This window comes from Malania oleifera, chromosome 9 (assembly GCF_029873635.1).
Source record: "Malania oleifera isolate guangnan ecotype guangnan chromosome 9, ASM2987363v1, whole genome shotgun sequence".
NCBI lineage: Eukaryota > Viridiplantae > Streptophyta > Magnoliopsida > Santalales > Ximeniaceae > Malania > Malania oleifera.
The window spans coordinates 75,390,573-75,404,752 of NC_080425.1; the positions used below are offsets into that span (position 1 = coordinate 75,390,573).

The 14,180-nt window shown below is 37.4% G+C and overlaps 1 protein-coding gene across 3 annotated transcripts in view; it reads right to left on the bottom strand.

Moving 5' to 3' along the window:
- Window positions 1-559: 559 nt before the first annotated feature.
- LOC131164835 (serine/threonine-protein kinase BSK7-like) overlaps window positions 560-14,180 on the bottom strand; it is a 28,823-nt gene continuing 15,202 nt past the window's right edge. The window contains exons 8-12 of one of the 3 annotated variants that reach the window (XM_058122334.1): window positions 11,350-11,435; window positions 10,994-11,182; window positions 5,808-5,960; window positions 5,477-5,590; window positions 560-1,311 (exon numbers count right to left, since the gene is read on the bottom strand). In XM_058122334.1, the coding sequence (XP_057978317.1) occupies window positions 1,066-1,311; window positions 5,477-5,590; window positions 5,808-5,960; window positions 10,994-11,182; window positions 11,350-11,435 (788 nt within the window). In that variant the 3' untranslated portion in view covers window positions 560-1,065. Of the gene's footprint in view, window positions 1,312-5,338; window positions 5,598-5,807; window positions 5,961-10,993; window positions 11,183-11,349; window positions 11,436-14,180 lie in introns of those variants that run through there. The other 2 variants (XR_009139357.1, XM_058122335.1) reach the window with 2 other exon arrangements.

Below are 14,180 nucleotides of genomic sequence, written 5' to 3' on the forward strand. Positions count from 1 at the left end.
AAGCTACTCGTTGTTGTCGTCCTCCATCTTCTTAAGATGGATCTCCGACCAGGAGTCCATTGTCACAGATCGAACGAAGCTTATGTGAGCAACAAGGTCACGATGCTTGCCAGAGCACTCGAGAAACATGAAGACGTCGTACGATACCGACACCCATTGCAGGTTCTTCTGCGAGCAATCGACACAGGTCTTGTTCGCCAGCTGCGATTAAAGTTCTCGAAGTCGCCGCAATGCCGCCATTAGAATCGATTCGAGAGACCCCACGATGGAGGTGGCTTCAGAGTCACCGTCGAAAGTTTCAAAGGAGCACGACCCTCTACTGTTGACGGCACCGTCAGCTATTGCTAACTAAGGTTTAGAAACCCTAACTCTGATACCATAAATACATAATGAAATTTTTTTATTTCTTGAATTCTGAATCATGTACATCCTAATCTTACAATATATAATACAATCAAATATTCTAAACAAGGAAACAATCTCCCTACAAAACAAATATACAATCTTCTACATTTATTCACTTTCCTAATTTACTCAATATTCCCAAGGATACTCGACATTTCAACAAATAATACACAGAAATTAAGAATAATATTCACCTCAGAGGGGGGCAAGCAAAAACAAAGAGTACTATACATCAATTACAAGCGTGGAAACAATTTTTCTCATAACTTCCAAACGAAAAATAAGAATGACATGACAGGTTGAGTCCCTCTATGAACATAATAACAATTCCCAATATTCGAAAACCACCGCCAGACGGATTTGCCATAAAGAACACCCCAAGCATCCCCAAAAGAAAACTGAAAACAAAACGAAACTATCCCATGTTGTTGCCAAAAAAAAAATAGGACTGCTTCAAGATCACAATAAAGCAAGAGTCATGCACAAGGATCATTGTATATTCACCATTTTGTGCCCATTAAATTGTTGCTTCGAGATTTAAGCGCATTTTATTTGCATGACCCGTTTGTTTTGTGCCTGGTGGTTGCATCCAGAAAAGGCACCATTTGTTCACTAAGAGGAAAAGAAACTTTAGGTTTTGACCTTCAAATTCTTGTCATATTAGGCAGTGGAATTTCTTTTGGTTTCGAGGATGGAACCCTCTTTTAGTGCTCCTTGCGCCTCATTCTCCTTTCCCAAGGCAAAAAGAGCAGCAGCTTGTAAATTGACCGCAATATGCCAAGCAGGAGATATTACCTGGGCTTGTGCAGCATCCTTGAGGGCTTCTTGTGGCATGTCACTCATGAGAAAAGAAAGACTACGGCGTGCATAAACTGTTGGGGAAATCATTGTACCAACATCAATGAACTGCAAATTTTACAAATAAATTGTCAGTCACTGCTAAATTGCTTTTTTCATGTGAAGAAACTTCAATCAGAGAAAAATATTCAGAGTCCAGTCCACAGTTGGAAGGCTCAGCACCTAAAGCCTCATTAGAGGCCAGCTGAGACTCTTCCTCTCATACTAGGTGCAAATTCCCACATTTCAAATAGCCCAAACATTCACATTTCAATATACACTGGATTGTTCTGTTTATAAGTTTTTTAGGTCTGTCCTCTCTTCTAAACATCCAGACAGAGAATCAAGTCTGGCAACTTTAATTAATGATATTTAGAATTTTGGCATTTCTGAATATTGGTTTTACTTTTTCCATTTTCATGATATTTCTCCAGTAGTATTTTATTAGGTCAATAAACTAGCAGATTCAGCAGTTTTGTGCGCAAGGACAGCAATGTCCTAGCTCTATTAGGTTTCCTTACTGTTTATTTTCTTATTCCCCCAGCACGGTAGGATTTTAAATTAGCACATCCACACTAAAATACTGGTGGATGCAGTGTCTCCAATAATCAAAGGACTGTTTCCATTGCACTTCTAGCCCATTCAAGCCTAGATGTTAATGTTGTTGTGTTAAAATATCAATCCCGAATATCTTTGTAAATAAAATACAAATTAGGAAAGTGGGTAATTATGGGGGATTTGATATTATTCAATAGGAAATTGTTTCCTTGTTTAGAATAGGTAATCGTATTCTATATTGGATTGTACATAAGAACAATATAATGAAGAAAAATATTTTTCAATCGTTTCTTCTTTCATGCTATCAGAGCTAGGGTTTCTTAAACCCAGCTAAACGATGGCTAACAACAAAGGCTCAACCTCCTCTGCAAACATCACCGGTGACTCAGAGGTTACGTCTGGTGGGGGTACGAATGGGCTGGATAACACAGTCTTTCCACTCTCATTGGAAAAACTAAACGGAAAAAAATTTCGTGAATGGGCTCAGTCCATGAAACTGGTGATTGAGGGAAAAGGGAAGCTTGGATATCTTACCAGTGAGCGGAGGAAGCCAGACCCTTTCGACGCTGTAACCTTGCAAAGATGGATATCGTGCGTTTGTCTCTAATCTTGACAGGATGAAAATGCCAAAAAACATTCAGGAAGCTCTAGAAATACCAGAATGGAGAGAGGCAGTCATGGAAGAAATGCGAGCCCTAGAAAAAAATGGAACTTGGCAGTTGACAGATCTACCGAAAGGGAAGAAGCCAGTGGGTTGTAAATGGGTCTTCACAGTGAAATGTAAATCTAATGGAACAGTTGAAAGATATAAAGCCAGACTTGTTGCAAAAGGCTTTACACAGACCTACGGCATTGACTATACTGAGACATTTGCACCAGTGGCAAACTTAAATACAGTTCGGGTTCTCTTGTCCCTGGCAGCCAATTTAGATTGGCCACTACAACTTGACATTAAAAATGCTTTCTTAAATAGAGAATTAGAAGAGGAAGTTTACATGACTATACCATCAGGATTCAGTAGAATAGGTGAAGAAAACAGAGTGTGTAAATTAAAGAAATCGTTATATGGCCTCAAACAATCTCCTAGAGCGTGGTTCGACAGATTCGCAAAGGTACTAAAGAATCAAGGGTATCGACAAGGGCAATCAGACCATACACTATTCTTCCAACAGTCTGAAGGAGGTAAGAGAACAATCCTAATAGTGTATGTCGATGATATAATTCTTACTGGTGATGATACTATAGAAATGGAGAGATTGAAGAAGGTCTTGGCTACTGAATTTGAAGTTAAAGACTTGGGACAGATGCGGTATTTTTTGGACATGAAAGTGGCAAGAACGAAAAAGGGAATTAGTGTTTCTCAGCAGAAGTATGTTACCGACCTCCTAGTTAAAACTGGCATGCTAGGGTGCAAACCCAGCGAAACCCTGATAGAAACAATAAAGAGGATTGAAGATTGTGGAAAACCAGTAGAAAAGGAGAGGCATCAGAGATTAGTTGGTAAGCTGATCTACCTATCATATACTAGACCAGATATTGCATTTGCAGTCAGTGTAGTAAGTCAACACATGCATTCACGAAAGGAAGTTCACTTAGATGCTGTATACAAGATCCTTAGATATCTCAAGGGATCCCCGGGAAGAGGACTCTTCTTTAAGAAATGTGAAAGCAAGGAAGTAGAGATCTTTACAGATGCAGATTGGGTAGGATCAGTGGAAGATAGAAGGTCCACCACAGGATATTGTACATTCGTCTAGGGAAATCTCGTAACTTAGAGAAGCAAAAAACAGAATGTGGTGGCTCGTGGTAATGCTGAAACTGAATTCAGGGTAGACGCTCAAGGGATTTGTGAAGGATTGTGGTTACGATAACTATTGGAGGAATTACGGGTACCGGTGAACCTTCCTATCAAACTCTACAGTGACAATAAGGCAGCTATTAGCATCTCTCTTAATCCAGTCCAACATGACAGGACTAAACATATGGAGGTAGACAGGCACTTCATCAAAGAAAAAATTGAAGAAGGAATTATATGTATGACTTATGTGCCAACCAAGGAACAAACTGCAGATATCCTCACTAAAGAGTTGGGACAACAGAGCTTTGATGATCTTATTAGCAAGTTGGAGATGATTAATATTTATGATCCAACTTGAGGGGGAGTGTTAAAATATCAATCCCGGATATCTTTGTAAATAAAATACAAATTAGGAAAGTGGGTAATTATGGGGGATTTGATATTATTCAATAGGAAATTGTTTCCTTGTTTAGAATAGTTAATCGTATTATATATTGGATTGTACATAAGAACAATATAATGAAGAAAAATATTTTTCAATCGTTTCTTCTTTCATGTTGTTACTGCTTGGCACTTGTATTAGTGAGATTGTGAAGGATTACATCTGCATATGCTCCTTCCCCTTGTGCCAAAATGAAAGGTGCATTTCAATTGATCATGACAACAAGAGCCATACATACAAGAAGAGGCTCTCCATTCTTGAGAATATTGCAAAGATAAAGTTTTCTCTTGCAATGCTCAATCTTGAAGGTGATGCATTAATCCTTGATATGTACCATATTTTGCTTGCATGAATTAGATACTATTGAATGTGATGCATTAATCCTTGATGCGCATTAATCCTTGTTTCCTCAAATCAATTTGAAACTATCATCCACAATATAATTTTTTTTGCAGTGGAGACAATTATCACTTATCTTAGACAAAATTAAGTGATACATAATTGGAATTTATATGCACTACCATATCTTGTGTAGAGCCACACAGTATAGGGGTGGTTCCTATTGCTCAAAACTTAGGCGCAAGAGAGTAGCTAATGCATTATGCATATGCTTCCAACCAACAACCTAATTAGACCAAGGCATATTTTCGAGAGTTAAATTAGCAAAAAGATCAATTTTTCAAGTTAAAATAAGATCATCTGGGTGAAGGTCCAATATAGACCATAAAGCAACCAGTGTTAGATTTAAAAGTCCCACATGTAAAGTTTATCACTCTGCGAGGGTACATACCACATAGATTCACCTGAGTCTCCAAAGTCATTTTTTGTTGTGAAGTTTGAAAAGGGAGTGTAGCTCTAGCATTGCATATTTTTATAGGCGTTTGGTTTTTTATCCCCTCTCTAAAACTTGAGGTCAAGTATCTTCCAAGAAAGGATAAAAATGTAATATCAGAAACTATGCTGATGACTCAAATTTATGACATTTATACATTTTTGGGGGATTTTTGAATATACGCGTAATTTTAATTTTTCTATTTTTGTGATACTAACATTATTTTATTAAGTTATAGATTAGTAGATTCTGCGGTTTTATGAGTTAGGAAAGTAACATTCTCGCTTTACTAAGTTCCTTTGCGCTTATTTTCCTATTTTTCTGATGATATTTTCTTAGGTTATGGTCTCAAAGATTAGTGGACTCTAGGGTTTTATGGGTTTAGGGAAGTAATGTTCTAGCTTTACTAGTTTTCCTTAAGTTAATTTTCTCATTCCTAAGCATTTCGGCCTTCAAATCTAAGCGCTATGCAATGAATTGGTAATTTTTGGGAACATATTTTCCATGATTGTCATCATTAACCATCTGCTACAAAAAAGATACTTCTTTTTTGTTAATGCTAAAAACAAAGGGGGTGGAGGGTGGTGGGGGAGAAGAAACTGGCCTGTGTATAGCATTCAATTGCAGCTTTGAAATCTTTATGCCGGAAAGCAGCATCACCCTTTTTCTTGGAGTTCAGTGTTTCCTGCATCTGGCTGGTCCACACCTGGAATGAAAGCTGCAAGCTAGAAAAACAATAGTAAGCAAGACCACATGCTACATGGCTCCAAGAGGCTGGCATGCACACTAGAAATCAAAGAAATATGAAAGACAAAAGATAACTGTAGGATAAGAGTATTCATCAAGATAAAAGTAACTGAGAATAATAAAATGGAGGCAAAAAGAATAATGTTACAGAATGGAATAATGAAATAATTGATAAATCAGAAACAAACCTCAGTTGCTGCTCCCTCATCATCTTTATAACCAATCTGTTCCAAGATCTCGTGAATGGCAGTTAAATCTGTTCTTAAGCAAGCCTCACCAAGGGGAGATAGAGACAAAGCTGCTGCACCATGTGGTATTCCCATCAAGACATGAGAAGGAACCTGCAGAACATATCACTACAAACTCATTCCAGGCATACAGTGAGGAATTAACTAGATTTTGACAAACAAAACTACCAAAACAAAGAACTCATTAAGATGGAAAACAGTATATTCAAATCATTAAAGGTATAAAGATATAAGAATAATATACATAAATCTTTTCCCATTTTTTCCTGAGTCTTTACACTTTCCCCATTCTTTTATTCTTTTGCCACTTTCTAGCTCAGTAAAAATTATTTTAATAAGAGAAAAGATCACATGGCACCAAAAACAACCCACCCAGTCACAGAGAGGAGGGATTGCTACTTCATCCTGATTATTTTTTCTGCAATTGTCCCATTACATTAACACATACATAGGAGCTGATACTGAGACTCCATCCACCATTTTTTTTCATACCCTATTATTTCTGTCAACATCCTAAATTCTTTTTTAACAAATCCACCCTAACCATAAATATTGCAGCGCCCATCATTTCAGTAAAGCATTTTCAAGCCTTGGATCAACAGTAAGGTTGCTTCTTTGTAACAGATTGATCATGGGTTCGAGTCCAAGGAAACAGTCTCTCTACATAAAAGTAGGGGTAAGGCTGCATACACTGTGACAACCCTCTCCTTACCCTCGCAAAGTGGGAAGCCTTATGGCCTGGGGACACCCTTTATGTAATCACACTTAAACAGGAAAGGAACAACAGGAGAAAAGTAAATTTTGAATCAGAACCTAGTGGTGACATTCAATGTCTTTTTTAAATGTTTTTCAGTTTCTGATGATGCCCCAACAGTTTTAAAAGACATGCAAATAGTTTTTTTTCTTCACCGTCTTTCATACCCTATTATTTCTGTTAACATCCTCAATTCTTTTTCAACCAATCCACCCTAACTAAAAATATTGCAGAGCCCATCATTTCAGTAAAGGAGCAACAGGAGGAAAGTAAATTTTGGATCAGAACTTAGTGGTGACATTCAATGTCTTTTTTGAATGTTCTGCAGTTATTGATGATGCCCAAACAGTTTTAAAGACATACAAATAGATTTTTACTGCATTTCAAAAAGCCAGCTAAAGGGATCTATAAACTATTAAGGTCAATAGACAAATCAAAATCTCGTTGACCTGAAATTGTTTGCACAATTAGCATTTAACCAGCTTGAAATGGTATTTATATTATTTGAATTTCATGTGCATGGGCATTAACAATCATCATCAGAATCAACCTCTACAGGAATTTGTCCAGCTCTCAAGTCTCCCCTTTTGATATAATTCCTTCAGAGCTCTGTAGTACAGAAGAAATAAAAAGACAAGATTTTGGGATCCTTGGCGTTAGTGAACGTCAAGTGAGTCAATCCTAACACCCCTAAAGCCAGACCAAGGGCAATGACCATATAAATAGAAAGGAAGCAACAATGTCGAGCAAATAAAAATCAACACTAGACTCTTGAAGAATTTGAGAAGTTGAGAAAGCTGGTGAGAAATTTCATTATACATAACGAGATCCCATCAAATATCGCTTACTCAACATTTACACAGCCTACATTTGGTAGTGATGCAAGGGTAGGAAAGAAGGTAAAATGCCCTGCCCCTTGCGAGGTCCGCAATTTATATAGCAAGGGTACTAGGATATCAAGGGCTATGCATTTTCCTTTCACCATATGAAATAAAAGGGGTGCTACGTGTGTGCTGGGTGTGAAGACCAACTGGAAAAAACGTAATAAATTTCCTAGTAATTAATTTAGTATACCACAATAGGGCACTCTGTCTCATAAGACGGGGGATGGCCTCTAATGTACCTAACCAAAATGTAATTATTATTTATAATAAATTTGGTTTTCTAAGTAATTAGTTACGTATTTATATTCGCAGTATATTTTAATTAGGGTATACTCATAATATATAATGATTCTTAAATACAAAATTTGGATTCAAAAGGAAAATGGAAAGGAATATGTTGTCTAGGTGGTGACTGATAAGGCGACAATGATACAGCAATGGAAGTAGGAGGACTTGTTAATGCAAAAAGGCCTAACTTGTACCTGACAGCATGTGCAACATATTGCATCAACCTTACATTAGAAGAAATTACAGGGAAACATGTTGTCTAGGCGGTGACCGATAATGATGCAACAATGAAGGGAGGGGAGAGGGAAATGTTAATGCAAAAAGGCCTACCTTGGGCTGGAAAACATGCACAACACATTGCATCAACCATATATAAGAGGACACTGGTAAGAAAAAGAATGCCATGAAGCTCTTATATGATTTAAACGATTTCATCGTTCGTTTGCAACCATAAATGATGAAATTCACTAATAACAGAGTTTCTTCATGCTGCCATTACTTAATGTACCACCAACTTTAATGCTTTAGAGATTATTGTGAGGCATAAATAATGAGCCTTTAGCTTAGATATGGCACTCGGAAAAGTTCAAGGTCTGAGAAGACAAAATCAAGCCAACATTTGATGCAAAGAAGATCGTATTAGGAAAGAGTTTCGGAAAAATGCTACAAATATAATGAAAGTGCGAGAATCCTTGGTAGAAGTATGGAGATTGGTTTACGTTGATCAGAAACCAACCACAGGTTTTATATTGCCATTCAAACAGATTGTTTTACAAGGGTTATTGGAAAAGAATTGACAAGTGACATCAAGACTTGCAGGAGCCTTATGATTTTAAGTTTTCAATTACGTCATATGATGTATACTCTTACATAGACACTAAGCATGTTAATGAAGAGCCTTTGTGTCACTCTATATGGTGGTACAAATATATAATGTAAGCCATATATATAGACATTTTATGTACTTTTTTATGGTTCTAATTAATTACTCGTCAATTTTAATTGAATTTCTAAAATTTTTACATTAAATTAATGAATTACAAGTATATGATCTTTCTTTTTTAGCAAAGAATGCACTATAATTCACATAAAATCATTTCTCCTGTTAAAGAGTATTTTTATGTTGAATAAAATTGGTCAAAATACATTAAAACTTATGTTTTAGAAGATCAAATGCTTATTCTTCAACTGGGGAATGGGGTTGCATACTTGAGTAAAGATTTGCAGCCATGCGACCACCTCCTACCCCATAACATCCACTTCTTGTACTTTCTGCTACACTTGCAACCATGCTCAAAAGAACCATGACTTTTCTCAGTCATTATTAATCTACTTTAGCAAAGAAAATCTCTTTTAAATTTAGAACATGTCAATATCACCTTAAACATACAAGGGCCATTAGATAATTTTCACCAATATATCCAAGTATACCCCAACATACTGCATATCAGAGCATATGTCATACAAAAATCCAATTCCCATCCCACAAAGCAGAACATTGTGCATACTAGGTAACATTAACTGCCAGCATTTAACTAAAGCAACAATTCCCAAAAGAACACGATGCAAGAATAAGATCTATGTTACAGATTATGCAAAGATTTCTTGGTTAAGAAATATATTCACAGAAAAACAAAATAAAATTAGAGGAGAACAAGGTCCTCCTTAGAAACAAAGATAAAAGTAACAATAAATTATAAAAGAGCTGCCCCAAAATCTCTTTGCTGGTCAGGCATCGATATCCCCCAAAAACTCAAACAAGCTCAAAAAAAGGCTAAATACAACTCGATCCCACAACAAATGAGGGGGTAGGTTGTGCAAACGTTCTTGAATTCCTCTCAATCTATAAGGTCCGCAAGGTATCAAAAACCATGCATCTACATAAAGCTCTTCCCTTTATGGTTTTGCCAAAAGCCCCAATATCTCACTTGCCAGAAATCCCCCACAACCCGAGAAGCCACCCAGGCTTCATTGGAACAAGAGACGAGCACTCCAAAATAGTTTGCCACTGGAAAATGAAGGAAAAGGTGTGCATTCATTTCATTAGACTCACAGTACATGGAGCACATATTAGGATTCAGAGCCAGTCTTCTGCACTGTACAGGTTGTGCTCGTGCATATTAAGACTATTGAGAAAAACAGTTCAAATGAACGTCCTAATATCTTAAAAGAGACCTTAGCCTTCCATATAATTTGGCTGCAAAAAAATGATTGGTGGAAGGAATTTAAGGGGTCAAGGAAAAAGGATTTAGGAGAGAAGAGACCTAAAAATCCCCCTCCCAAATTCTCTTAATCACCCCTATTTGAAAGAACAAAAAAATCTGTAATGTTAAGCAAGGTGGTGGTTTCATCAATCTCTCTTCATTCAGATAACTAAAAAATGGGAATCCTAAGAAAGAGAGCGCCCCCCCGCCCCCCCCCCCCCCTTTTCTACAAAAAGAAGAAAGAGCTAATATGGTCATTGAAAAGAGTGGAAATCTTAAAAAGACAACACATCATCAACTCCAATGATCTCTCACCAGCCCAAGAATCCTTCCAAAACCAAACGCTATTGCCATTGCTCACTCTGAGATGTATGACAGGAAAGAACCACCAAGCAACGTGGGCAACAAACTTCTAGGGGCTTGCATGGGATTATGCAAAGATTGAAACACGCTTCACAGCTTCCTTCTTCTTATCTTACTATAAGAATACTTGATAATGAAGACACGTTTATAAAATAATCCAGCAATGCATGTCACCTGAAGCACTTCACTAACTGAGGAATCAACACAACATACATAAAGGGACTATCCCACTACTTGTGCATGCATGTACACTCATTCAAAGAAATTATCCACCAGAGTTGGCCACATCTCTCCTGCCACAGCAAAGTATGATAATTCCAACAGTTAAAAGGGGCAGCCCGGTGCACAAAGCTCCCACGTATGCGGGGTCCGGGGAAGGGGCGGACCACAATCAAATATGAAATTTCATAATTCAGGTCCGCACAAACAGCAGTCCAGAATTATGCAAGGTATTAAGGCAATTGGATAATTGATAAAATCAAGTGCTGTGAAACACAGCCACCATTCTAGCAACAAAGGATGAGTCAAAAGCAATAGATCCGTGGTCATGTATGCATGCGAGAGTGCATGCAGTTGGCAAAAAAAAAATCCTTAGAAAATTGTATTTGTTGTAGCACTTGAAAGGAAGCCAACCTCAGTTTCCTTCTGAAGAGGAATCAAAGCAGCAACTAATGACTTTGGATTAGGCCGCTCTCGTGGCTCATACTGCAAGCATCTTGAAGCTAAACGTACTAGCTCAGTCCCATCATCATTTGAAAATTGGCCTTCCAAACAAGAATCTGTCAGCATCTGAATATCCCTGTCCCGTATCAGGTCAAGGGCCTGATAAAAATATAATAATTCAAGTTAGAATTGGGCTTGCACCAATCAACTTCTCCATCAAGATACCAACAATATATGCTCATTAGAAAATATATAATGTAAAAATTTCAAATAAATAATAATGGTAAGTTTCTTGTGTTTAAATAATCTTGGTGGGGAAAACTTACATGGCTAGGAGGAATATGTTTTCCACTTAAAAGGTCAAGCAGAAGGGTGCCAAAGCTGTATGTCACACTTTCTGGTGTCACTCTTCCTGCAGAAAAAGGAAATAAAAGAAGCATATAAAATCTGTAGCCTTCAACAAAAGCTGCATTGAAAGTGTCATTTTCTCCAGTCCAACACTCCAATCCTGAAGGCAGCCAAACTAAGATATTGCATGGAAGAAAATTGGATAAAAAAATACACAAAACTCTAGTGACAACATGTGTCATATCTTCCAAAAACTATTACAGGATTTTTCCTAAGTTTTAGCAAAAAAGAGAAACCAAGAGAAATACCAAAGGTGCCCTGGACACTAATAAAATATGTGACTGCTTCTGTTCCAACAATATAGTTTACATTTGAAATTATGGTATCCATGAGTATTTTTCTTGATATGTAACTGGCTATGTTCCTAATAAGTGGCTCAGTAAAAGAGATGAAAAACCAATCCATTGGAATAAATGGGAAAATTTCCACATGCTTAAGGTGCTCAGATGTTAGAAGGCATGGCAGTACAAATATTTCCTAAAAATAAAAAAAAAACTGGACCAAATCAAACTGTTCACAATTTGGTTGGCTTGGGTTTGGTGAGTTTTTGTTCCGGTTTTTTTTCTTTTCTTAGTTTTTCTTTTAAGCCAGTTTTTGGTTTGGGTTTCAATTATACAAGTAAAGCAAGCATAGAAACCAAATTAGGCTGTTATTGTTTAAATTTTTATATTTTAAAATATTAAGCTTTTGACATTTCAAGGTTAGAAATTTTTTATATTTTATTTTTATTATCTTAATCCTAATTAATTATAGTTGCAGAGTTAAAGATGGAGGAGAGAAGAGACGAAAAGAGGAGGATAAGGAAAGAAGAGGAAAAATCAAGCAGCAGTTCCCTGGAGCACACATACAACTCCAGGTCTGCCCTCTTACCTATTAATAATAAAAAAAGAAAAGGCACAGAAGATAATAATTCCCCCCACTCAAACCACGTAATCATAGAATATCCTCTTTAAGATTTCCCCCTCAAGCTGGAGGCATAGATATCACCTAACTCCAGGTTGTTACAACCATTGGACACAGCAGGTTTAAATAAAGCCTTCTTGAGAACATCACCAGTCCACAAGGTTCCACAAATGGAGTCATCAAAACTTCTTCAACATAGCATCCTTCACAAAATGAGGGTCAACTTCAATGTGCTTTGTGTTAAAGCTTGATACACATCATTGGCCCACAACCTAATAGCTTAAGCTTTTAGGTAAAGTGGTAATCTAACATGGTATCAGAGCCAGGTTACCAAGAGGTCCTGGGTTCTAATCTTGTCGCCTGCCTTTATTCTGTGGCGTTATTTATCATATGTTTATCTCTCCACGTGCTGTCGGGCTGCACATGCAGGGGAGCATTAAAGCTTGATATACATCGTTGGCCCACAACCTAATAGCTTAAGCTTTTAGGTAAAGTGGTAATCTAACACTTTGTCCTTTCATTAAACACTAGGTTGCTAACAACATAAATGGCAGCTTAATTATCATCAAAACTTCTTCAACATAGCATCTTTCACAAAATGAAAGTCAACTTCAATGTGCTTTGTCCTTTTATGAAACACTAGATTGCTAACAATATAAATGGCAGCTTAATTATCACAAAACATATCTACAGGTGTGGTAATTGGTTTGCTTGATATTCTACTTTATCACTAGATCTTGCTGTAGCAGTTTGTTTCTTGCTGTGTCATATCTAGGATTACCTCCCACAAATTTACAGTATCCAATCATGAATAGAGCTAGCCCAGTCTAGTATACCATGATCAAACAGCTTCTATGACATTTATATATCAAAGGATATGCAAGGTCTAGCAACAATCAAATAGATCAGCTTACAAACCTCTGTCTTCAGAGTTCGGTCCAAGATCCCTAGACAACATCACATTGGGATCCATAGGAGTATAACTTGTTTAGCTCCCAACAGACTGTTGAGAATTTCACTTGTGAGTTTGTCCCACATTGAAAAATTTGAGTGAATGATGGATGCTTATATACATGGTTGGGCCCAAAACCCAATAGGCTTAAGCTTTGGGGTCAAGTTGGTGTACCCATGTATATCAAGCGTACCCATGGACTCCTCCGGTGGTAGCAAGTGATATCAAAGCCGACGGTTCATAATTCTGGGTGAGCGACACATGAATTAACAATTCTCACAACAACAAGGTCTACTCGACATGATTAATGAAACCTTTTACAGGAATCTTTCACAAAATCACAAAATACTGATTCCCCGGGGGAAAAATAGAGATGTCTCCTATGTTACCCATAATATGTGGAAGTATCAACGTAATTTCATAGAGTCATTCGGTCTGAATGCTTCATGAAGAACATAAGCCTGATGACGGAACGGGAGGACCTAGGATGTAGAAAATTATTCAAATTGTGTAATCATCAATTAACCACATTGGCAAACAACCGAAAGTCATTATTGTAAAAATTGAGACGTGAAGCTAATTCTCCTGACGTGCTAATAGTTGGAGGACCAAGTGTGTGACCGAGGCCAATAAGGATCATCTAAGCCTGAGATGGATCTGAATAGGGTCAAGACGTGGGAGGTAGAATTGGTTCGGAGGTACGTGGAATGCAATCCAAAGCACGTAAGGTGCCAGTGGTAAGACCCACTTGAGCAATTGTTGGGGAATTGAGCTTACTCCCATAAGGGAGACAGTTTCCTTTCAAGGAGAGCAGTTGAAACTCAAAAGTGAGGGGGAGATTGTTGAAAATTCCACTTGTGAGTTTGTCCCACATTGAAAAATTTGAGTGGATAA